Source organism: Colletotrichum orchidophilum (assembly GCF_001831195.1).
Source record: "Colletotrichum orchidophilum strain IMI 309357 chromosome Unknown Scaffold_152.1, whole genome shotgun sequence".
In the NCBI taxonomy this organism is placed as follows: domain Eukaryota; kingdom Fungi; phylum Ascomycota; class Sordariomycetes; order Glomerellales; family Glomerellaceae; genus Colletotrichum; species Colletotrichum orchidophilum.
Window position 1 is genome coordinate 76,223 of NW_019173108.1, and position 24,291 is coordinate 100,513.

At 52.5% G+C, this 24,291-nt stretch overlaps 8 protein-coding genes across 8 annotated transcripts; 4 read left to right on the forward strand and 4 right to left on the reverse strand.

Annotated features, from left to right (window-relative positions):
• Positions 1 to 961: 961 nt before the first annotated feature.
• On the forward strand, positions 962 to 3,401 carry CORC01_12412 (leucine carboxyl methyltransferase; the record flags this gene model as incomplete). Its single annotated transcript, XM_022624033.1, has 6 exons — positions 962 to 1,021; positions 1,097 to 1,132; positions 1,189 to 1,373; positions 1,438 to 1,799; positions 1,849 to 2,873; positions 2,934 to 3,401. 6 exons carry the CDS (start codon positions 962 to 964, stop codon positions 3,399 to 3,401), a joined length of 2,136 nt encoding a protein of 711 aa, XP_022469466.1.
• Positions 3,402 to 3,617: 216 nt separating this feature from the next.
• CORC01_12413 (major facilitator superfamily transporter) lies at positions 3,618 to 5,177 on the reverse strand (the record flags this gene model as incomplete). The annotated part of the gene is made up of 4 exons (XM_022624034.1): positions 3,618 to 4,116; positions 4,187 to 4,863; positions 4,924 to 4,938; positions 4,998 to 5,177. The coding sequence occupies 4 exons, from the start codon at positions 5,175 to 5,177 to the stop codon at positions 3,618 to 3,620; spliced, it is 1,371 nt and encodes a 456-aa protein (XP_022469467.1).
• A 2,094-nt stretch (positions 5,178 to 7,271) lies between these two features.
• On the forward strand, positions 7,272 to 8,138 carry CORC01_12414 (uncharacterized protein; the record flags this gene model as incomplete). The annotated part of the gene is made up of 1 exon (XM_022624035.1): positions 7,272 to 8,138. One exon carries the CDS (start codon positions 7,272 to 7,274, stop codon positions 8,136 to 8,138), a length of 867 nt encoding a protein of 288 aa, XP_022469468.1.
• A 567-nt stretch (positions 8,139 to 8,705) lies between these two features.
• CORC01_12415 (uncharacterized protein) lies at positions 8,706 to 11,865 on the reverse strand (the record flags this gene model as incomplete). The annotated part of the gene is made up of 5 exons (XM_022624036.1): positions 8,706 to 9,413; positions 9,473 to 10,319; positions 10,376 to 10,996; positions 11,318 to 11,624; positions 11,691 to 11,865. 5 exons carry the CDS (start codon positions 11,863 to 11,865, stop codon positions 8,706 to 8,708), a joined length of 2,658 nt encoding a protein of 885 aa, XP_022469469.1.
• Positions 11,866 to 12,657: 792 nt separating this feature from the next.
• On the reverse strand, positions 12,658 to 13,964 carry CORC01_12416 (uncharacterized protein; the record flags this gene model as incomplete). The annotated part of the gene is made up of 6 exons (XM_022624037.1): positions 12,658 to 12,904; positions 13,013 to 13,070; positions 13,282 to 13,309; positions 13,477 to 13,626; positions 13,690 to 13,763; positions 13,817 to 13,964. The coding sequence occupies 6 exons, from the start codon at positions 13,962 to 13,964 to the stop codon at positions 12,658 to 12,660; spliced, it is 705 nt and encodes a 234-aa protein (XP_022469470.1).
• Positions 13,965 to 16,586: 2,622 nt separating this feature from the next.
• Positions 16,587 to 18,671, forward strand: CORC01_12417 (FAD binding domain-containing protein; the record flags this gene model as incomplete). Its single annotated transcript, XM_022624038.1, has 4 exons — positions 16,587 to 16,632; positions 16,699 to 17,312; positions 17,367 to 17,660; positions 17,715 to 18,671. 4 exons carry the CDS (start codon positions 16,587 to 16,589, stop codon positions 18,669 to 18,671), a joined length of 1,911 nt encoding a protein of 636 aa, XP_022469471.1.
• A 1,092-nt stretch (positions 18,672 to 19,763) lies between these two features.
• Positions 19,764 to 23,729, forward strand: CORC01_12418 (Ulp1 protease family protein; the record flags this gene model as incomplete). Its single annotated transcript, XM_022624039.1, has 3 exons — positions 19,764 to 21,158; positions 21,210 to 21,300; positions 21,352 to 23,729. 3 exons carry the CDS (start codon positions 19,764 to 19,766, stop codon positions 23,727 to 23,729), a joined length of 3,864 nt encoding a protein of 1,287 aa, XP_022469472.1.
• Positions 23,730 to 23,840: 111 nt separating this feature from the next.
• On the reverse strand, positions 23,841 to 24,086 carry CORC01_12419 (uncharacterized protein; the record flags this gene model as incomplete). The annotated part of the gene is made up of 1 exon (XM_022624040.1): positions 23,841 to 24,086. The coding sequence occupies one exon, from the start codon at positions 24,084 to 24,086 to the stop codon at positions 23,841 to 23,843; it is 246 nt and encodes an 81-aa protein (XP_022469473.1).
• Between the last annotated feature and the right edge of the window lie 205 nt (positions 24,087 to 24,291).

The following is a 24,291-nucleotide window of genomic DNA, read 5'->3' on the forward strand; positions in this document are numbered from 1 at the left end:
TAGGTATTACCTACCCGGGATGGGGGGGGTTTCAAAAGGGGTCCATGCCCATACCCAAGTTATGTAGAGTGGTGAGGTCTTATCCTTTTCCTTATATAATAATAAAATATATAAAAATTATAAAATAATTTTTAAAGTTACGAATTATTAATTTTTAAATAATATTTTATATTTATTTTGAATAAGTTGATTTTAAATATAAAGAAATAGAAGGAAAGAGGAATAATGTCTTTAGGTTATACTATTTACACATCGTGTTCTAGATCCCACCTGCTCCGGTAAGTGCTTATGACCCCTAAGATCACTAAGCGTACATCCTCTCCGGGCACCGCTGAACCCCCCCCCCCCCCCCCCCCCCCCGCCCCCCCCCCCCGGGTCCCCCCCCCCCCCGCCCCGTGCGTGCTCGTCCGCCACCCGAACCCCAAACCACCCACCTCCTCCCGCCCCGCCGGGACCCCCCCCCCCCCCGGCCGCATAGGTACCTCAAGTACGAAGTGTCTACCTAGGTACCTTACCTACCGACGAGTCCTGATAAGATAGGATATCCATCCTGACAGAATAAGGTATGTACCTTACCTTACACAGGCAACGATGACACGAAATCACCGAGTCTGAGTGGAAATACTTCATTATCGGGCTCGGGTTCAAATATCTCTGTTGAACAGTTTTTTTTTTTTTAAAAAAAAAAAACCCGTCTTTGGCATTTTTTGACGATGCTCTAGAAGTGCAGTGCCAAGGAACGTGATTTTGCCGCCTTTATCCCGCAATGGGGGTTCAGAAGGTCGGAGCCCCGTTGTTTGGCGCCTTTTACTACGGAGAGGACTTTCCGCAAATTTCAGTCTCTGAGATAGAAAAAAACTTGGCGTGGCCACAACCGAGAATTTTACGGTTATCATAAGGTATAGCCCACGACACGAAACAGATTTCGACTAAGCGCAAGCTTCGTTGTAATCGGTCCAAGATGGCTCCTTCCGCCCAAAATGTTCGAAAAACTCGGGCTTCAGACGACTTGATTATGGCCGTGAGTCAATTGATTCTCAATCCCCTTCTTCATTCTCATACAACTGCCGCCGTCACTCACACCCCTGTCTTATAGACAAACAACAGCTCCATAGTCTCAAAACGCAGTGTCGTGAGTCTCACTACCGCCCACTTGGCTGAAATGGCAAGTCTGAAACTTCATCCAAGGAACATCTTTACTACCCTGACGAACCTCACTACTTTCGGTTTTTTGTCAAAAAGTTCCGGAGAAGGGCGCCTCTCGTCAATAGAGGTTACCACCTGAGACTTAAAGTCATCGATACTCTAGTTCGCCGATTTCTCGAGAAGCCGTCAACCCGAAAGAAGGTCATCGTTAATCTGGGATGCGGAAGGTAAGGTCCTATTCGTTACCTTGCATGTTCCCCGGGCCGTTGCAAATTTAACGCTCCGTGATAGCGACGTTCTGCCGTGGCAGTGCCAAGTGCGCTACCCCGACTCATGTCGAGATGTTACTTTCCTTGACGTCGACTACCCAGATCTCATCCAGAAGAAGCGGCAGATAGTACTCGAGACTCCCGAGTTGCAAGATCTGATGGGTGCTTGGGAGGTAAATGACGATTCCCCAATCGTCCTCAAGAGCCAGAAGTACTGCCAAGTGGAATGTGATCTTCGGCAGCTCTCAGTCTTGCAGAGCTGCCTTGAAGCGCTCTTTGACGTGCCAAAAACCGACTTTATGTTCGTGGCTGAAGTTTCCATCACTTACATGGATACGGAAGGTGCGAATGGAGTCATCGAGTGGGCAGCCACTGTTGGAAATGGTACGGTTGCTATCTTGGACTTATTGATAAACTCTAACCAGATACGTAGCCGAGTTTTGTCTCCTAGAACAAATCCTACCAGATGGGCCAGATCATCCTTTTGCTCTCACGATGCTTGGGCACTTCAACAAGATGAACGCCCCACTCAAATCAGTCCATCGATATCCCACCGTGGCCAGTCAGGAGAAGCGGTTCGAGTCTCTTGGTTGGCCATCAGTTGAGAGTTGGACACTCTGGGAGGCTTGGTCTGACAATCTATTCATGACTGCTGATGAGAGACGAGCCCTCGACGCCGTCGAGCCCTTTGACGAGTTGGAAGAGTTTGCGCTTTTCGCCAGCCATTACTTCGTTATCCTTGCCACAACCCCTCGTTCTGAGGCCCAAGGCCATGTATCCAAGGTCTTTGGAGAAGTCGACATCCAATCTTTTCCCAGTCCGATGGTCATGAGCGCCTACGAGTCTACTCGAGGGCACCGCCGGCTTGGCGCCGCAATGCTCGTCGAGAAGCCCAATAGCCATGGTTTCATCTCCCACAACTTCGGACAGGGGCCAGTTGGACGAATGAACTCTGAGGATCTGTATCAGATATCTAGCCAGCCAGTTTCTCCGACCTTGTCTGTAAAGGTGCCATCTGCCAGGGTGGGCCAGAGCATTACGGACCTGGGAAGCGCTGGTGTTCTTCTGGCGGGTGGTCGCGCGTCCCCGTCAACAGCGTTTAGGGATTGTTGGCTTTTCAACAAGCATCTCGCTGCCTGGGAGCCGACAAAGGATCTCCCGGTCCCCCTCTTTAGACATTCCGTGACTCGACTGGGCTCTTCGCCTCTTGCCCTCCTTGCTGGCGGTAGGAAGAACCATCGTGAGACGTCGGCCGATTACTTCCTGTTCGATCCTGCGGTGGGTTGGAAAAAGTGCGAGGTACAGTCTGCGCCGCCTGCACTGTACAGTACTACGTTTGTCTGTACCGGCGATGTGGGACCTCGAGGTATCACAGGCTTCCTGACTGGAGGCAGCCTTGAGGATAGCGTCATCAACCAGGAAATTTACACTTGGGAACTGGACCTTTCTGAAGCCGAGGTATGAGCCAATACGACTTTTCAAATGATCTGCTCTGCATTCGCTAACGCCCGTTTTCAGCCTGTTCTCTCGTTCCAGCATCGAACTTCAAACGACGGAATAGTGTCCAGCACTTTTGCCAGGCTAGGCTCTATTGTCGTTCAATCGCTCGGGTACACTCTTGTGCTTGGCGGAGTGATTAAAGGGGTGCAGCTGCCATCAACATACGACATCCTCGTTCTCAAAGCGACGCGAAGCGACGTAAATGTGGTAGCCAGGCTTGATGGCACAGACAGCTCCGGTGTGGTGCGCCCTTTTTTGATGGGATCTTCCGTTGTGCTCTATGGAGATGGGAATTTTGCCATTGTTGGTGGTGGCGCAACATGCTACGCGATGGGAACATTCTGGACTCCGGGGAGTTACAGCTTCCGCTTCGATCCAAGCCTTCTACCCCAGCATAGCACAGGGCAAGTAGCCTCACGATCCGAGCCTGTCAAATATGTAGAAACGATTCAGTTCGTAGAGAACGAGAAGACGCCCGTTAATTAGTCTAAGGCCGCAGCACACCTCTTCAATACCACTTTTACCTCTCCGATCCGGCCTCACACTGCCAGTCATGTGATCAATCTGAACACCGTTAAGGACGTCTCCTGTCTGGAGACGTCTTTGACGGAGTCGGGCAGAAGGTATAAGTCTCTATGATTTGGCAAAAATAGGGACTTTGTGGCAATTGAATTTGTTCATTGCATACCTCGACGAATGATCTCAACTTCGTAGCCGTTGGTTCACGGATGAAAGGAGCCTCTTGGCGTCGCTACCAAGACCCTCCTTATTCTCCCTCGCCCTCTCAAGCCCACCTCTTTTGAACCCTCCAGGGACGCAAAGCCATAGTAGTAAAAGAAAGATGAGAAGGGCTAGTACGATGGGCTGTAGCACCTGAACACCTTTGCTCTGGGCGATGGCCCCGATGGCGAATGGGAATATAGCCGCACCTCCGCCGCCAAAGGCAGCGGCAAAGCCAATCACGCCGACATGATAGTCGTTGGGAAGCAGTTTGGTAGCGGTGACGATTACGGCGGGGAAGAGAGGGCCAAGGAAGAAGCCGAGGAATGTGATGAATATAATGGAGGCGACGAAGTTGGGAACTAGCCAGTAGAGCAATTCGAGGGCTAGTGAAATGACGAGGTAGATTGCGATCGCGCGCTTCTCTCCTACGCGCCCCGTTATGAAGCCCAAAATGACTCGGCCTATCGTAAGTCCTAGCCTTATAGAAGACGTGTTAGTGGGGATGATACAGTCAAGGATTAACTTGGAGAGGAAATGAATGTAATTACCAGAACAGCACTACGGTGACGCCAGCCAGAAAGGGCTCGGCATGCCTCACACGGAGCATAAAGGTAACAACCCATCCACCCAGGCTGACTTCTGCTCCGACATAGCACAACAGAAACATAGCCAGAAGCCAAGTGAGCGGTTGACGCAACACGGTTTTCGTCGTCGTTCTCTTCTCGCCCGTCGAAGACTGATGAGTGTCCCTATGTATCTTGCCGGTAGCCCCCCCAAATGCTGTAACGGCGGCGACGAAATTGACCACGGTGACGCCAATCATAACGTAGTAAAAAGAATACCACGGCAGTGTCCTGCCCCGGGTCACCATGGCTGAGGCGACTAGGGGGCCGATGGTCGCGCCCAGGCCATATGCACCATGAAGGAATCCAAGGAGCTCGTTGGCGTTCTGCATATTGCCGACCCAGGCGTTCCAGGCGCTGTCTTCGAGGCCGTTTCCGAAGCCGGCGAAAAGCAAGACGACGGGGAGGACAGGGTAAGGCGGGTGGGTAACGAGAGGGATGTAACCGATCAAGCGGCTGATAGGGCCGAGCACTGCAACGCCTCGCTGGCCGAATTTGTGGTGTATGAGGTTGTTGGATAGGGCTGCCACCAGGTAGCCAATGAACGGTGACAGGAAAAGTAGGGCAACGACGGTATATGTGATACCATAGAACGTTTCAATCTAAACCCGAGTGTCAGGCCTATCAGGCTCAGTTGGAGTTCGAGTGTCTTGTCGACTTACATATGGAATCAGAGCCTGTAGGTAGACGGTCATGAGCATCAAATGATTGAGTATCGCAGAAACTGTGCACTTACGCCGATGGCGGCGTCACTCATGCCCATTATGATGAAGCTCCAACAGGTCACAAGGAAGCGGAAAGTGTTGATGCGGGTTCCATTCCAACGTTCTTTGGTTTCCTCAAAGCTCGTAGCCGCGGGTGTCGTTGTGTCTTCTGCCGCTTCTAGGACAGGCACTGGGACGACTTTTTGGACCATCATGGGCCCTTGCCGGTCTGACGGGTTACCGCGAAGCTCCTTTTGGACGCAGAGCAAAGACAAAAGGTGAATCTATAAAGTGCTCAGGGAAATTGATCTATAAATTATTGCGTTTATGATTTAGACAGACTGCGGTTCGGTATTACAGGGTGCGTGAAACATCACGCCTCTTTAAGGTGATAGTGGGGATGGAAATGCAATCATCACGGCCGGTAAAATGCCGGAAACCCTATTACAGAAGGAGCAATGAGAAAGTTGCTCGAGAGGAGCTTCGCCATAACCCTTTGGGAATGGGGCGCCTGGTTGTCCAATGAATTCCGTCACAGTGTTGGGAAACCCGACCTTCTTGTACAGAGATGGTGGGCCTCTCATAGGACCCGGGGAGCTACATACAGCCGATGTTTAGCCAGAGCGGTGCGAACTACCGGGCGGGATACCGGTGATCACGAATAGCGAGGGTGTGTGAGTGTCTTCAGGCGGTCGGCGGTGAGTGGTTCTATGATAAACCCACCTCAGGCAATGGCAGTGATGTCCGGAGAGTGCATCCACTGCGGGGCCGTACCGAAATGCGGGGCTTTCTCCCTCCGATGAGCCGATTCTCGGGGCCTACATAGTATGATGGCTGGCGTTGGATCCGTTCGCCGAGGTATCCTAGTTGAGAAAAGGGGAAGCCAAGTCAGGGCTAGCTGGGAATTCGCCAGCGAAGCTTCGCTATGGTTGACACCCGCGCGGTCGGTGAGGTCTGCCGTGAGTGCCTCGTGGAAAGCCTGCTAATGTTGTGTCGATGTGAAGCTTGGAGGGGAATTGGCCGCCCAAGGAAATGACCAATGGGAAGGCCCGTTGCGTGGTCACACCACCTGAATTAGAAGGAGTGGCGGGGCCATCTTCGGTAGCTGTCCAAATCCACATCGCCGTCTGCTTTCTGAAGTGGTCATTTCCTTCCTGCAACTGGATCATCTCACACCCAGCACCAATCCAACAGACAGGACTCAAGCTATTTCAATCTTTTGTTTGGGATGTGGAGAAACAAGGCGAGGTCGGCCGCCGATGCAGCGAGTGGAGTGATGGCGGATGAGGCTCAACGCGGCAGTTTGGGAAGAGTTCCGGCATTCACGACTCATAGTAATTACCTTGCAGTAGTTAAGCCCACCGCAAGCCAAGCTAATTGATCCCACGTCAGCAACGTTGCGTGTAGTTCTTGCAACATGGTGTCCTGCTCTGGTAGCACATGCTCGGTCACTTCCCATGCGTAAACTTGGGACTTTCCTACCGAGTATCATGTCCTTCTCCCTCCTACTCATCCATCATGCGTGACATCATCGCCCACCCACCTCTCGAATGTTGAAACCCTGCACTTTACACACCGAAAAGGTCAGGGAAACGACATCAGACTACAATGCCTTACCCTGGCGGTAATCTAGAAGAGGAACTGGTGTCTACCCCGCCCGTTTCTCATAGAAAGCAACCAAAAAGACTCGAGGACCTCCATCCTTCATGCGTCCAAGGGGGGCTATGTCGGCCACCCGGGTAGATAAGGTACAACATCCCCAGCCGCCTTCGAATGTGATGGCAGTGGAGCAGTCCATATGCCGTGTTCCAACCGCATGCAGATACTCAACGCTGTGACCTCAACTCTCTCTGATCCCGCGGCCTCCTTCCGCGACTCTTCGACCCAATCTTCGGACCAAGCCTACACAACCTGAAGATTTATTTGACTAGATTCTGAGCTGAGGTATTTTCCGTCACTCCCTCCGAAATCCCAACCCTAGTATTGACACGCAAAGAACGAGTCTTTACATCCACAGCCGCTGCTCTGTGTTGTGTACGACTCCTGCGTTCTGCGCGGCCTTTAGTATAGGAAACTTCTTACCAATCACTGCGTAAAGGGCCCCTGCCATCGCTCCCTCTGTATCTTGCACCCGGAATCCAACTTCTCGCCTTCTCCGCCAGCCTTACGCAGACTCCGTATTGCCTAGCTCGTTAGACCTCCAGGTCTTGACGGTCTGGTCGACTTGCCTCAAACCTCCCAGTCCATCATCATCGCGCCAACACCCCTTCAAAAGTATCAGATCTTGTACGCCACTTTGAAGAGTCATGTCCAGATACTACGAGCACGAAATCCGGGAGGATCGGCCCCGCAGCCCAAGCCATCACCGCCGCGATGACCCACCTCCTATGGTGAGGGAGTACTCCCCCGAGTACTACTCCGGCGGCGGCGCTGGTCCCATACAGGTAGTCTATCCGGACCGAGGCCCCATTCCAATCGCCAACGGCCCTTACGTCTCGGGCGCCATCCCCGTCGATGCTCCTTCAGTGCACCCATACTACGGTCCTGAGTCACCGCTCTCTCCCCGCGACACGAATGCGTTGCAACTCTCGCCCCATCCCCACTATCGCCCACGCTCCCTCCCGCCTCAAGCTTATGCTGTAGGCAGACCACGCTCGCGTTCACGCCCACGAAGCCCCATCGGCAAAGTCCGCCACGCGGTTGACAGCACCTTCACCCAATCATCGTCGGGCATCGGTGTAGGTCTCCTAGGCGCTGTCGTCGGCGGCCTGGCAGCGCGTGAAGTTTCCGATGCCACCGTCCGATCCCGCAACCGCAAGGAGATAGACAACGGCACATACCGCCCGCGCTCGCCCCGCGAGACGGAGAAGGCGCGGGTGATATCTACCGTCGTTGGGGCTCTCGTGGGCGGTCTTGGCGCTAATGCCATTGAGAGACGCTTCGAGGTCGCTCGTGAAAGGGACAGGGAGCAGCAACTCGCTTGGGAGAGGAAGTGGGGGAGGGAGCGCAATCTGCCACACTATGACACGGGAAGAGACCACGACTGGGATAATGGCAGAGGCCGCCTGAGGAACCGGCGTCGTGACGAGTGGAATGACGGATATCCTGACTATGGATACGAAGATCGTCGTGGAAGACTTCGGAGCGAAGAGCGCTATTCATACAGGAACTGAATTCGCCGGGACTACCTTCACAAGCGATATTGGTTGTACATAAACGCGATCTTACGACTTGACGATTTACGAGTTCCTTTCCTAGAATTGATATTCATATGCTTCCCCACTCGTCGTAAACCCATGTCAGAGGCTTTTTTGATGGGAGTTGTCTCGAGAAATCGTCATCGTGAAGCGAGAGCAATTACACCACATGTTGAACGCTGTGCTTGCGGTCTCAATCAAGTCATTCCCGCAACTATGTATCTTAATCTACATAACTCATACGCCATATACTCATCATCTTCTACAGCCACAGGCGCAGGGGCAGGTTCATAATACGTATCCCACGTATCCACTAGCAGCAAGAGCTACGCAATGACAGAATGAAGCATACCAAGCTCGAACAGCCGATACCGAGCAAAGCGCAAAGCTTCAATACTAGCTTATCTGCAGCCACGTCCTCCGTTGCGATTCGTACCGCACATTCTTTGCCCACCAGCTCCCTCTGGCCTCTCATAGAAGTCGTAAACACCTGTTCGGTCGTTACAAGCTATGAAGCATCAATAAGAGACTGAGTATTACTTCTCAGTTGTTGTACCGAAGATTTTCCCTGCCAACATCGTATCCGTCGGGTATCAGGTGAAGACCACCGTAGGGGTCCGCGCCCTCAACCAGTTCCCTGGACGGGACCCATGGACGATCACCCTGGCCGTGTGGCAGCGTTGGCGCAGAGTTTTCGTGGTCTAGCTTCGCTCGGTAAGCCTGCTCCCTCTCCACAATGACCTTGAAGAATTGAGCTATCTCGGCGATGGCTATTTGCTGAGCCTCTGAGCATCCAATGGTGTTGCAGAGAGATTGCGAGTCGACGAGTTGCTTGGCTATAACAGAATCAGGCTGGCAGTAAGTACGAATGCGCAACGATCGTGCGTTTGTTTTCATCGCGTGAAGTAGACCGGCGATTTCCAGTGCATTGCCTTGACGGCGGCCAAAGAACCGAAACTCGTCAATGTGGAGATGAACAAGATCGAGTTGTGTTTCCAGGTCGTAACGGAACCCAACCACTCTTGGGCGGCCCTTCTGCGTCCATCCGTCAGCAATTTTCTTGAGTTTGTCCGGATTGAGACGGCCGTGGTTCAATTCGTTCGTGATGTAGGCATGCAGTGCGTTGCTGATATGGAACTCGAGCTCGCAGTAAAGAAGACTCTGTTCGCGGGGATCGAGAGAGATCGTTACTCTCTGGACTTTCCCCCCCCTCTCCGTATCCCTGGGTTTTCGGGTGGTTTTGCTCTCGGTCTGCCAACCGGTTAGCTACATAACTCAGAATCCGGACTTTAAAGGACAGGGAAACCTACCATTTCCTTGGCAATCTTCTTGAGGTAGTCAAGAAGGCCGGGCTTCTTTGGAGAACTATCCTTTTTCTTGCGGTCGGCATTGTTATCAGGTCGCTCGAGCCATCCTTGCTCGCCAATCAAGGTTTTACCCGCAATTCTCTGTACGGGAAGGTCCTTATAGGCGAAGTAGGGCCGGAGAGGAGAGTATATCTGACTTGCGTCCATGACTGGTTGTTCGAGGGCTTCCAGTCTACTTTTGGGTGGGCCACGGCCTTGCGCACTCCCTCCGCGGCCGCTCGTATCAGAAATAAGCGCTGGGGCCTTTGAATCCATCCTGCCGCCGTACGACTCCAACACGTGCTTAATATGTCGTGGGATGGCGTCCCTGTGGATCCGGAGAGGGCTAGGATGGCCTTCAATCTGAGAGTATATGGAAGATGAGTCTGCTTGGCCGCTGCTGCCAGGGGAAGGATTATCAGGGGTCATAGGCGGACGGACGGACGGCATACCGCCGGCATTCTCCACGATAGCCCCGTATTGACGACTATCTTGGACGTTGACAGGCTTGGGTGCGTGTTGCTGGCGACGCTCGGCGAGACTCGATGCCAGAGAGCCCTTGGCCTTGTGGCCCTTGGGAGGTGAGCTTGGCATCAACTCCGAGAAAGTGGTGGAATCGCATTCGTGGCTTGTCTCGAGGGGTCTCTGGTGGCTGTTGGCGTTTGTGGGAGACCTCTGGTGGTAAGGGACTCCATGACCCCGAGGCAAAGGTTGGGCGCCAGTGAAGTCGATGTCTCGTTCCGGCGACCGGGGCCGACTAAAGTTGTCCACTCGTTCACGGCGAGATGGCGACTCGCTTGCAGCGTTGAACCTGACCACTCGTTAGCCATCACATTGAGACTGCATCTCATCGGAGAGAATCCTCACACATCAGTCAATCTGTCCATCTGGTTTTCAGTTAAATTCAGATTGATCTGAACGGACTTGTTCGGCTTGTGCTTCTGGGGCGACGGCGATCGATGCTTCTTTGGCGATACTGGAATGAAGCTCCCTTTCATGGCCGAGGGTACCGTAACTCGACCCTTGCCTCCCGATCTCTCCGAGTCCTGTGCCATGGCGGGAAGATCAGTCGACGTCGTTGACGTCTTCTCTCGAGTATAGCGCTGATTGGAGATTCGAGAGCCAACGGAGCGAGATTTTCTTCGACGTTTGGATTCGTTGAGCTTCCCAACCCTCGAGCGGAACGAATTCTCGCGGAAGTCAGGTCTCGCACGTTGATTGATTGAAAGTAGTAAAGAACGAGATCTTTGAAGGACAACCTGAGGAAAAGGGCCGACAAGTTCAGGGTCCTCGAATTGACTCGTCCGAAGGTCCGAAATCCAAGCCTCAATCCGACTGCGATAAGATGAAGGGTCTAAATAAACAAATACACACTTTAGCGCATTGCCGAGGATCAAGAAAAAGAAGGGAGATTGGTCAGTTGAAGTGAAAGGTGAATTTTGTGCAGCGGCTTCCCGGATGGTGAAGCACGCACGTTTGTTTGCATACCTCCTTGTGGAAAAATAGCTTCTAGGTCAACTGATTCTCCGGCAGGGTCTAAGGCGGGGCGAGGTTCTGTTTGACCGGAATACGCAAATAAGCCAAAATTCGGTTCGGCGGGAAAGGGAGGGATGACGATGGCCGACGAGGAACGATGAAGGACAGACAGGGACGTGGGAAAAGTAGCAAAACATCACTCTAGTTATCAGTCTACCTACCCTCAAGCATCAGTGAGAAATGCCGCTCACTGGAGTCTTCTCCCGACAACGAGAAGCCGTCAGTTCTCTGCTCTGACTTGTACTCTGTCTGTGACAATAATTGATCCCTCACATCGCTTGCTGCGGTACGTCAGTCGTTTCTCCCCAGGCAGACCTTGAGTACCTACGTCGAGGGGAACACTCCAGTGGCTTTGCGCCAAGAGCCTCCGATGGTTCAGATGCTGCGACCTTTTCCAGGCTTAAGGATGATCGCAACTTGCGTTGCCTCGTACGTACATCTTCCATGTGATAGTCGCTGTAGGATGCCTGAGATCCCGTGACAACGCCCATATCTAATTGCGAGCCACCAAGTGAGCCTGAGGGAGAACAATCACTCTGAACGTATGCGTAGAACGCCGAAAGCGATGGTTGATGCCGTGCTTGAGCGACGAGTGTCAGTACCAAAGATCTCGACTGAAAGTCTATAAACAGCAGAAAACACCTACTAGAGTTCATAACATCCAGACTCAGAGACGAGCTGGGCCTCGATGACGCTCTGGAGTGAGAACGCTTCTCCGATCGATCGCTTGAGGCCATCCTGCTGGAGCGAGACCCCCGTCCGACGTCACGAAGGACGGGTTGTTGCTTCGTGATGGTCAGCTCTCGAGCTTTTCCAAGCATGACTTCAGTAGCAATTTGCCGGACTCCGTCATTATCGGAAGGGCTACAAATACTGAATAGTGTCGAGCCTGCGAGCTTAGCCGAAAGAGTTGGGCTGCGAAGTTGGTTGAGAGATGGAGCAAGCCGCAGTTTGTGGGTCTCGATGTCGACGACATTGACAGGGTGTATCCTTGATTTATCTACCACCAGCCATCGATGATCAGGAACACCACGCTCCCCGCCAACTTGGGAGAACCTGGGTGAATCCTGCCATTTCCCAGAGGGACGCGCAATAGACCGGATGGTCTGTGAGTTCGAACGAAAATTTGTTGGCGCTTGGAATCCGTCGTTCTTAGCGGCAACCCCGCATTGTGTGCGAGCCAGGCTCTTGCAACAGGCGCTATCTTGGGCGGACGGCGTCGTGCCGACATCGTCGTCTACGGCACCATCTAGGCCGAACCAATTACTGCTGGGGAGGGGATAGTTCTTACAGTCACGCTTCATTGAGTCGCCCCAAGCCATACTCGGCGGCCTTTCGGTGCCAATGCCCCATGCAAGGGGACTGTGCCCTTGTTTATCAGATTCTGGAGTAGCGATATCCAGGCCAAACCAATCGTGGCCGCGTTGGGATTTTGGTGTTCTGATAGGCTTAGGGGAACCAACGTCGCTTTGCCTACGAGAACTGACAACTGTCTCGTGAGATAAGAATCGGCCGTATGCGTGGGATGGCGCAGCGGCAGGGTCAACAAAGACCCGTCGATGGTCTAGTCCACCATCAAAGCCGAGTTGAGGTGTGAATGGGCCACGAAACTCCTAGGAAGGGCTCATCAGCCCCTGTACGGCAGCATCCGCCAACAGCTTCCTGGCCTTGATGTCCGCCGTAGGCATCATCTCGTGAGACAGCGACAGCGGTAGAGGTTGGCTATCGGCTATCAAGGAAAACTTCCTAGCGAAAATTGCATGCGGCGTCACGCAGCCTTCAGGCAGAGGCACAGGCTTCGGATTGGGAGATGCGCGAAAAGACAGGACGGTTTCCAGTCCGAACATGTTGGTGAGCCAACTAAGGCGTTTGCTCCGAGGCGGCGGTTCTTCAGCATATCGAGACATCGAAGTATTTCCTCTCCTTTTTAGCGCACGGAGAAGAGACAGAGACTTCCTGAAGTCTGACCTATTCGCATAAATGTTGTCGTCATCGGGATTGTTGTCCAAGTTGCTCTTCTCCGTTTCTTGATGTATTGAAGTAGTTAGGACGACTTTTTCTTCCTTGACAAACCTGCCAGCCCTCCCAGCTTGAAGCTGCCATTGCATTTCATGCAGTTCTTTCGGATTGGGACTGCGGAAAGCACAGGTGCCACCACCACGGGTCGAAACGTACATAGTGTGGTCAATCATCCAAGCTTTGCGACTGCGTATGCAACTTGGCTCGTTGGAGCTTACCCTTGTCGATGGGTAATAGTCTGAAAGCCTGATCGGATACCGATGCGGATGCTGCTGGCGCCACCGCACAAGACTCACCGTGGGCCGTACAGACGAAGTGATCGTACTCATATGAGGAATATGGGGCAACTCAAGGTTGGACTGCGGCGTCGACGTTAGCAGCTGCGACCGTAATTACTTGGACTGCTAGCTTACATGTCGATTAAGATGATCATGTTTCCAGCGTTGAAACTCAGCACCCGGGTCGTCGGAATATTGGCAGTCAATTTCGATCAACTCGTATAGCACGCCTCCAGCTAAATCCAGATTCTCGTCTCCGAGGTGTTCGCGCAGGACCAGAAACACCTGCCGTGGACACCATGAGCTTGTTATGTATCTTGGCAGAGCGAATGAGAGTGCCCGACTCACAAGTTGAACACCGTCCCGGTATTGATAGTTCCGGGGTATGTGTGCACAGTATCTGACAAGTACGTTGCGGCACTCTAAGCATACTTTAGTACTTGGCCAAGAACTTGAGCCAGCAGCAGTAACATACTCCCTTCATCATATCCGTTCCGCGATAGAGTGTCCTGGACGAAAGTATTTCCCATCTCGGCGAGCCTTCGCCGCCACTCCTCATCATCAGCCTGGGCAGCTGTCTGAATAGACTCAACCCAGGCTTGGAGGCTTAGCCGGTTCCGCATCGTTTCAAGAGTTCTCGAAGGTCGCCAGAATGGTCGGTAGCTGTCAGACGATTTTGGCACGGTGGTGTACGCCTTGAGGGAGTTGTTCGTCAGAGCGTGTTGCGATACTACTACTTGCTCTATGGCGGCGCACGGTTGCGCGTAGAGAGGCTTTCTCGTCGTCGTCTTAATCGATAGTATTATCAACGGTGCGTTCATACAGACTTTCGAGTTCTTGGCAAGCGTGAGAAGGAGAACGAGGGAACACAAGCGAGAGGCAAGACGTGAGATTCCTCGCTGCAGTACCTACCACAGAGAAATCAACGAAGCCCTGGAGGTCGAATCAACAAAGAAATGACTGTAAAGGGAAAGCAAGCGTAGTCGTCAGGAAAGCACCTAGTTAGGTAGGTCGTAAAGGAAAGCACACACCATCTGCTCCAAGGTAGGCAGGCGCGAGTCTTTCCCTATCCCCCCAATCTTGTTGGCGATGCATCGGAATGGAAGGTCCATCCGGGTACGGAAGCTTCCGATCTGGATTGAATGTATCCATGATATAGCATCTTGATCACAAGCTTTTGTTCCTGATGCGCCAGGTCACTTGACCAATTGTACCACTGATATACCTATGGTACTACTACAGATTGTCTGGCATTTGCGATACCCTCTAACCCGCCCGCTACCAGCTAAGCCAATATCTGCAGTCTTTCAGCCGCAGTCACTTCGCTTGAAGTAAGCCACAGAAGCCATTCATAGCCGAACATTGATACGCCTGCGGGAATCCGGTGGCGCTGATGATGCCGATGACCGGGGAGTTAACATCTCTTACGGCGGCTAGATTTGGACACTAAATGGTGACCTCGGCCTGGCGACATTGTAGCTTGTCCGTCGGACATTAAGTTGCCCTGGCTCCAACGCTCTTGAATGAGCGGTCAATGTGGCATCCAGGCCGATCCAGTTATCATGAAGACATGACGGCAAGTGGTATAACGAAGTAGTTTTGCGCAAGCAGCCCGTTAATTGTCTGGACCACATCACTGAAATGATGTACTACCTTAGTTAGTAGCAACTTGTTTTGTTTTGGTCTAGAGATTGTACTGATGGTACTCGAATGCAAAGCACACACCTGGGCCCAGCCTCATGCCAGGTTGATCCCGTCTCGGAAGAGGTGGCTAGCGCATGAAAGACACCATGGCGCGGTGAAGAATCTGCAATGATGCACGCCCAGCAAGGGTTCGTGGAAAAGCCTTTAGATGCCTCCCGTGGCCATGTGCGTTGATGACTGAGTATTTTCGATCGGTCGAGTCTAGATGCCTAGAACTTTAAGAAGGCCCTCGACGATGCGGGACATCCGGAGGTTGTGATGGTTGGAAGGGCTTCTTTGGACGGCCGAGGTTCCGTCCAAAGTTCTGCCCTATGCGTCTCAAGTCGACCATTAAGCTGGTTACGAGCCATTAAGACGGCACCTTGCGTTTGCGCTTCAGACGCCTGACGCCAGGCGCCAATCGAGTATCGAACTATGGGCCGGGTTCTAGCCTAAACACAATAATGGTGAAGTCGCCTCCCGACTGGAGACATCAGGCGCGGTCACGTGTGCTTCGGCGCTCTGCATTACCTACTAATTACGGTACGGATACCTGAGGTACGTCTCCCATGGAACAATGTCACTTCGGTTCGGTCGGTGCCAACGGCAAGTGCCCTCGGGGTGCAGCTGCACCGTCTTTCCCCGCACTTTGCCTTCTCCAACTTCCGAGGACCCCAAGATAGCCTTCATTAGGTGGAGTTAGATTACCTAGGTATAATTGGCTCCTTCAAGGCAAATGGGGTCGTAGGCTAAGCTTAGCTGTCCCGAAACATGTACCGACCGCCGCCCAGATGCCGTCTCCAACTGCCTTTTGGCTCTTTATTGTGGGAGTTTTTGAGGGAAAGGTACAACCACCAAAGAGTCGATGTGAGCTGCCCCACCACCAACTTGCCGACTTGACTACCCGAGTCACTTTTGTCAAGTCTGAGCTCCCCCGGGCAGGGATACCCAGCCGGCCAAATCACTGGAAGGCTCTCATAGCGCTTCACTCAGCAAAGCCTCCCGAGTCCCTCTCTCTTAGGTTCCCTCGGAAGCATCTCCATGACGTGCCTGCCGCACCCACGGGTCACACTTGCAGCATGGCCATTCCCCTATACCATGATTGGTCAGACTCAGCTTGAGTCGCACTTGGCCACATCCGTGATCCTGGCTGCCTATATGCCAAAGACCACCCAAGTTGCACCCTAGTGTGGGGATTTGGAGTTCCCGGCCTGCGTTGCCGTCCCCAGTCTGCTTCCCGATATCGATGCCGGCCTCTTCGTCCCCTTGGGATCGGTCTCACTGTCCAGTGGTCCACGGAAATCTTCCCGCCGTCTATTCCGTCCTTGCTCCGATTGAAATCTCTCTGCCAATCGGTCTTCTACTGTATATAAAGCCATTCGCCGCCTCGTTTCCCTACCCACGCGGCTCTTTTCTCGATGACACCATCCTTCTCTGATTTCTTGGCGCAAAACTCCCCTCCTTCGACTAACCTTTAGAAGCCCCCGTCAGCCATTGATCCGCTCCCACAGACTTGCTTTTGCTTATTCGATTCGACCGAAGTTTGCACTTCTTATTGTAAGATGGAGACGCAACCTGATCGCCAGTCAGGCACCTACTATGACATCGGTAAGTCACTGCTACCCGAATCCGCGTTAAGTTGCTTGCTGACGTGTTTTCCCAAAGTAATTGTAGGTGCTGGGCCTGTCGGCCTGATGCTGGCAACCATTCTAGCCAGATGGGGATACAGAATCAAGCACATCGACAACCGAGCTGAGCCGACCCCAACTGGAAGGGCCGACGGCATTCAACCACGCTCTCTCGACCTTCTTCGCAACATGGGCCTCAAATCGGCTATTATGGCTCACAAGCCTGCTAGAGTCTACGAGGTTGCTTTTTGGGACCCGCCCAAGTCGGGCAACGGAATCGCCAGGACTGGAACTTGGGCGAGTTGCCCGGAATTCGTCGATGCCAGGTATCCCTTCACGACCCTTTTGCACCAAGGTCATATTGAGCGCGTTTTCATCAATGACCTAGAGAAGAACGGCGTGCAGGTTCAACGGCCATGGACCATTACGGGATTCTCATCAAATGAGGCCGAAAACTCCGAGTATCCTGTTGAGGTTAAACTTGGACATGTCGATGGGACCGCCCAAGAGACGTTGCGTGCCAAATACCTGTTTGGCGGCGAGGGTGCTCGTTCATTCATCAGGAACCAACTACAGATTGGCATCAAGCACAAAGATCCCATATCTTACGTATGGGGTGTCATGGATGGCGTTGTAAAGACCGACTTTCCAGACATCAAGGTAAGCACGTTCGTGAGGAAAAGTCTGTCGGGTCAGATGCTGACATTGAGATAGATGAAATGCACAATCCATAGCAAGCACGGCTCCATCATGGTCATCCCTCGGGAGGATAACATGGTCCGTTTGTACATCCAAATCGCATCCTCCACTGACCCAGACTTCGACCCGCGCAAGACGGCAACCGAGCAAGAAGTACAGGAATCGGCTCAGCGAATACTGCAGCCTTATTCCATCGAATGGGAGAGAACGGAGTGGTATTCAGTCTACCCTATCGGACAAGGGATCTCGGACCGCTACACTCTAGATCAGCGGGTGTTCCTTGGAGGTGATGCCTGCCACACCCACAGCGTGAGTGATCCTTACAAGAGCGAAAAGAAGCTTCTGTACTAACCAGAACATCAGCCCAAGGCCGGCCAAGGCATGAACACTGCGTTCCTTGACGCCCAAAATCTGGCCTGGAAGATCCACGCTGTAGAGGCTGGGTTTGCGCAGCGCGATATTCTCAAAACGTATGAAACTGAGAGGAGGGACGTAGCTGAAACTTTGCTCGACTTCGACAATAGGTACGCTAAGCTGTTCTCTCAACGACCTGACGCAGCAAGCGAAGCTCAGGCAGCTACCGAGAACGCCGGCCAGGAGCAGTCCGAAAACGCGTTCATCAAGACTTTCAAGGAGTCATGCGAGTTTACAAGTGGTTATGGAGTGGCCTACAAGCCAAATGTCTTGAATTGGTCTGAATCACACCGGGCTAAATCATCCTTGATCCACCCCGAGGGTACGAAGCTTCGCACAGGCCGCCTGTTTATGAACGCCGATGTTACGAGGGTTGTCGATGCCAATGTTGTCCATCTGGAGCAAGAAATACCGCTCAACGGTTCCTTCCGCATCTTCGTATTTGCTGGAAAGCCTTCAACTACTCGCCAGGCCCTCGGAGATTTCGCTACTCATCTCAACAACAAGCGCTCGTTCTACGCCTCCTATCTAAGAGAAGACGTGGACAGCGTTTCACACCACGAGCAACACAACCCTCACAGCATATTCTTCTCACTGGCCACGATCTTTGCGGCAAAGAGAAACAGCATCGAGATTTCGCGCGACGTCCCGGAGGTACTGGGGCGGTACCGCGACCATGTATACGCCGATGACAGGTGGGATCGTCGAGTGCCGGACGCCAAGGCTGCTGCGCATGCCAAATTGGGACTTGATGAGGAAAAGGGTGGCGTTGTCGTCGTGCGTCCTGACGGTTATGTTGGGATGGTTGCGAAGCTGGTCGAAGGCAGCGGCACGGTTGATGCATTGAACGAGTACTTCGGCGCATTCTGCACCAAGAAGGTTGGAGAGACGCTAGCACAGCTGTGATGCACTCGAGTAGCAAAAGAATGTGTGACAGTGCTTTGGGTGAGGATTTCACAATATTGGTGTACAGGTACTGAGTCGGGACCTTACTTAATGGCGTATTGGAGCGAAACAACAAGTGGATTTCTGTAAGAGAGGGGTAGGCTAGTCCGATATATTTCACGATAGACACCACAGCATCATCTGCAAATTCGTTTGACGAAGACAAAGAAAAGTATTTTTTTCCTCCATCGTGTATCAACCAAGCGAAAGCCAGGCTCAGAAACAAGTACATCCGACATGCCGTCGAGATCAAACAGATGTCTACGGAGAGAAGCAGAAGAAGAAGAAGTAGAAGAAGCTTGATGGGTACATGTTCTGCTCATGAGAGGTGCTTCGTATTCCAATGCAACATGAACAAATATGTCATTTTAGATGGTTGTTTCGCTCCTTCCGCAGCTTAAGGTGACGGGAAAGAGGGGAGTAGGTGCCTTCCTACCTTACCTTAGGTAAGGTAGGTATGCACGGCGGCACCTCAGCCAGATGTGCTAGGTAGTGGGGCCATGTCTGCAGCTTCAGAGTTGCCAAAAATGAAGCCTATTAGCGCAGGTACCTTCGGTACCTATATAATCTACGTACCTTGTGAAGGCCATCTCCATCGCAATGCCAAAGGGGACTTCTCAAATCCCCACCGTGTCTGTTGTCCGCGCCTTCCTTCCTCTTGTGCGCAATTATTGGAGGCGCGTATGCCATTTCAATCTCTGGTTGCTACCTACCTGCCTTGAATATCTTTCTCAATGAACAGCAGTGCGACTTCTTCCCCTACAACAAAGAGCGCGCTTCGCCTTACAGAGCCTCTCTCAACCTCGATCCGCCACGCGCAGCCCAGTTCAACTTTCCATCACGGCCGTTTTCTGGCATCGCGACAACACCCACCTTCCGATTCAGCCACGCGCCTTTGCACCAATTCCTGATCGCGAAGCTACAGAAGCACAGTAAAAACCCCCGGCGTTAATTTTTTTTTTTCTCGCTTCATCGCACTTTTCATCTACGCCTGCTCTCTTTCGCGCCGTCTCGCCTTTGACTTTCGTGGTGCTTCCTTCCAAGCTAATCAACATGGCTCCAGACCAGCAGCAGATCCCGAATCACCGAGCCCCTCGCGTCAAGCCTCAGCAAATATTCGAGGGCAGAGTCGGCTTTTTCATCCCTCGGGAAGAGTGCCTCGCGAGCAGCAAAAACGGTCGAGCAAAACCACCCAAGATCGAGAAACCCAGAACCTTCGAATTCAGCTGCGAATCCCACCGGCCTAGCCAAAAAGCCCTCGTCAACTCAGGCCTCGATCACCGCGTTCGCCTTGTCGGCACTCATGCTCCCCAGCAATTGACAACCTTTATTCAGACTACCGACAGCCCGAAATCCGGCCCCAAGCGAGTTTCAGTCGAACAGACGGAAATCCCTAAGACTGCGTGCCAGAAGGCCGAGGAAGCGGAACATCTGAGAGAAGCTACGCATAAGAAGGAGGAGAAGACATCGAGATCAGCCAACACTATCCACTCCCCTCAGAAAGATCAACAGCCTTTGCTTGGGATTTTGAAAGCCAGAGGCCTCTTTCCCACACGATCGTCGAGGCTTACCGAAACCCCTCTCTTCACACCGGCTAAAGCAAAGGACGAAAAGTCGCGGATCTGTTCTAAAGGGCGGAGGCAAATTCCGGGTCCTTCAAAGAACGAGAAGCAAAGAAAGTTCTCTTCGGAAGATTTGTTCGTTCGCCAGCTCCCCAATAAGGCCATTCTCTTCCCTAGGTCTCGGCAGTCCGCATACCTCAGACCAGCGACTACTCCAGCGAGACTTGCGCCGCAGGCCACCCGTATCGCCAAGAGCTCTAGGCACTTACCTGCCTTGGAAAGGCTACTCCCCGGCGTCCACACCGCCGTCTCTAGGGCCCAGCGCCTCAGTTTGAAGGATCTTGTGATCCAGCCAGAGGGAAGAATCGAGCTCTTCGGCCCGAGTGGTCCAGTCACCACCGAGTTAGCCAAAAGAACACAAGGCAATCATACTATTACCGCAAGTGTCTCTACAAGGAAGTGCTCTCATTCATCCTCAAGCTTCCACCTCTGTTACTCTAACTCAGAAGCCGAGTCGGAGTCTGAGGATACTTGTCTTAGTTCGCCATCTGCGGTGTCACCAGGTGCTTGCTCCCTCTGCCCCAACCAATCAACAATCGTTATCCCTCCCAACGAACTAAAACTCATCGAAGTGAATGGAAATTCGAGAACTAGAAGATTTGGCGTTCAGGGGTCGACCTTGAAGACAATCACAGCTCAACCCACCGAACAAGAATCGCGATCCACGGACGAAGGCTCACCTGCTACAAACCCATCACGGAAGCGATCAGCTCAAGACTCAGAGTTCGACCTCATCCTGGCGAATGCAACGGATGGGAGGGAGCCCGTGCAGGAGCCGCTCGCGAACGCTCGAGGTGCTGCCGTTCTGGTCCCTAACGAAGAAGACGTACGTTGTATGGCAATCTTACGTCAGGGCGATACTGATCATGGTCAACAGAGACCTCGAGACTACGCGAATTGGCTCATCAATATCATGACATCAGTCCGTGGCACGGTCACAAAAGTCTCCGGTAGCATCGTTGGCTACGGTAAGTTTGCTTCTAACAGACGGTCGTGAGCCCATTCTAATTCAGTCGTAGTATACCCTCGCAATCATACCTTTATTCCCATTGAGAGACTCTCTCGTGATCAGCGGAATGGAGATACTGGCACAAAGCGCATCAAATTGGAGGTTGTGGATGAATTTGCCGACGAAAGCCCAGCCGTACAGCAACGCGGTGGGGTTGCAAATATGGAATCGTTCAAAACCAACCTAATCTGGGTTGATGAATCGACAAGAATCGCTCATTGGCATCACGTAGCTCCGCTCGTACGCTCTTTGAGGAGTTTTTGCCGCCGGATCGAAAAGAGGCGATCAGGATCCAGGGATGGGTCTCCTGTCTTTCGAGTGGACGACGAAAACCCCGTGCAGCATATTTACGTCCTCAGTCCATACCTCAAGACTTTCCAGCAAACTGCTTGGATTCTTGAAAGTATATACTCTCACACCTTCTTAACGGATCTGAAGACCACTTTCAAGGTCCCACAGTCTGTCATGAACTATACTTTCAGCCCCGAGGAAAACTTTGCCATTACCATGGCACAGCGCCTATTCGACCATTTTCCTGATGAATGCACTCCCGTGCTGATTGAGGCTGGCGTACCGCGACGAGTTATTCAAGGAATCAGTGCCGACTTGGTCGCCCTGGCTAGTCGGAAGCCAATGCCTGGACTCGTCCAACGGGCTGGCTTAGTTGGAAAGGTCATGAAATTTTTCCGGGGACGTGATACCTTCGGCATCGAAGCATCCGAAGACCCCGTCTCGAGGATCGATGTTGCAATGCCCGGCAGCTTTCCGGACACCAAAACAAACAGCGAAGTTTTGGATGAGGAGGCGGAAGCTTCGATAAAGGTCAACTATCGGAGACAAATCCCATCCGCCCATGCAATCACAAACTCCGGAAATTATTGTCCTCCTGCAAGGACTACCGATGCGTATATGTTTGTCAAAGATCACTTAGTCGACATCGCAAATCAACGCAGGTCTGCGTACAAGAACCCGCCCCCCGGCATGGTATCAGACGACTTAATCTGCAAACCAAGCCCCATCTCTGCACTAAAAAGAGACAAACAATCTCCTGCCTCACTGAAGCGACTTCACAAATCACGAAGCCTCAAAAGAGTGCAATTCTCATCTGCCAAGCAATCAACTCCTTCGCCGTTGAAATCGACGAGCTTTCTCAACCGGATATTCGGCTCTCCCACCGTTTTTGGATCACCACTTGCTTACGTTGTGGACACCAGCCCTCTGAGCGACGCCCAGATCGACGGCTTGTCAGACAGTCGTACCACTGAGATACCGGATCAGTACCCATGCACCGAGCCAAAATCTGAAGACATATTAGAAGATAGCGACGGAGAGAAAATCGCGGCCCGCTGCCAACCTCAACTGCTGCAGCATCTTAGGAAATCATTAAACGGCCTTGAAGCTAAAGGATTCTTCATCAAGGACGAAGACCAGGACCCGTCATCCTGCCCACCTAGCCCGCTAACCCTCCCAACCCTGGCAGATCTGACCATCTCGGACGACAAAGAAGAGGAGCTCGAAGACCTTTCTCTCGCTTTGCAGCTGTTGCTTGACGTCGACGAGGCACGCCGAAGAGAAGAGGAGGAAAAGAAAGCTAGAAAGGCAAAGGAGGAGAGGCTGTTGAAGACGGGTGGACTCCGCGTTCCTCGGAGACGTTTGGTCACCTCTTTACCGGTCGAATGGACCGAGAGGGTAAATGCCACGATGCGGGCCAACCCCCAGCAGACACTCGCAACTACAGCTGAAAGCGTCTCCCTCAAGCGACATGACTTCGCAAAAGTAGTCCCGGCAACCGTATGGCTCAACGACGAAATTGTCAATGGAGCATTGCAATGGCTCGACCGATACGTCAATGTGGCTGTAGGCGCCGTGGACGTCAAGGCACCAAACCGGGTGTGCGTGGCCATGGGCTCGTTTTTCTACAAAAGACTGGAGGAGAATGGTGTCCAAAACACTGAACGAGCACTTCGCCGTTACGGAGTCAACAAAAACAACTTCCTCAACCTGGAGACGATCCTCATGCCCATCTGTAAGAACAACCATTGGACGTTGCTCGTCATCCGGCCCAAGATGCGTACCGTATCGCACATGGATTCCTTCAATCCTGCCGGCTCGACCGCTCACACTAATAGAGCCTTGGCTTGGGTCCAAGCCTTCTTAGGTGGCGACTATAAGGCCAGCGAATGGAAGGCAGTTACTCACGAGGCTCCGATGCAGACCAATGGATACGACTGCGGTGTATTCACGATCACCAATGGAATGTGTCTCGCTCTCGGGCTAAATGCCATTGACGCTTACTCTGGCGAAGATTTGCCAGAGCAACGCCTGAGAATCGCCGGTATGCTTCTCAACAAGGGCTTCAGCGGCGAATTTGATCTCGCTGATTTGTAAACAACGATATCCGTCTTCCAAGCTTGCAGCACGGTGGGCAGCGGAGTGTAGTCGATGCATCATGGCAAGTTTTGGAATGATCGAAGAACCATATTGCTGAGCAGTGCGGAATCAGGATGATGAAAGCATGGACAGCAGCTGAGGTCTGTCCATTCTAGTTGCTTGACTTTTTTTTTCGATATGATTATTTGCCTTCGTGGGAGGGACATGGGGAACTCGGATGGCCAGGCGTTGCCTAGAGGTATTGGGAGTTCTCGGATGGATACCACAGGAAAGCCGGGCGTAGAGGCTTCTCGTTGAAATTCTGTGCACAAGTGTTTGTATGTATGTCCGACCACTGCTGTTTGTGCTTGGCATCTCGAAAAGATGGGTGGAAAGAGCGTCAGGGGTCAAATCACACTCATAGCCTGGAATATGAGCAAGGTTCAAAACGGTGTTGAGTCGTCAGTACAACTCTGTGAATGCCCCCGCAGGCGCTCAAAGAAGAAGCTATCCGCATCTAGGTACTATACGTGTAAGTCCCCCATGACTTAGCCGAAGGAGCTATGGCAGCTCAGATCCA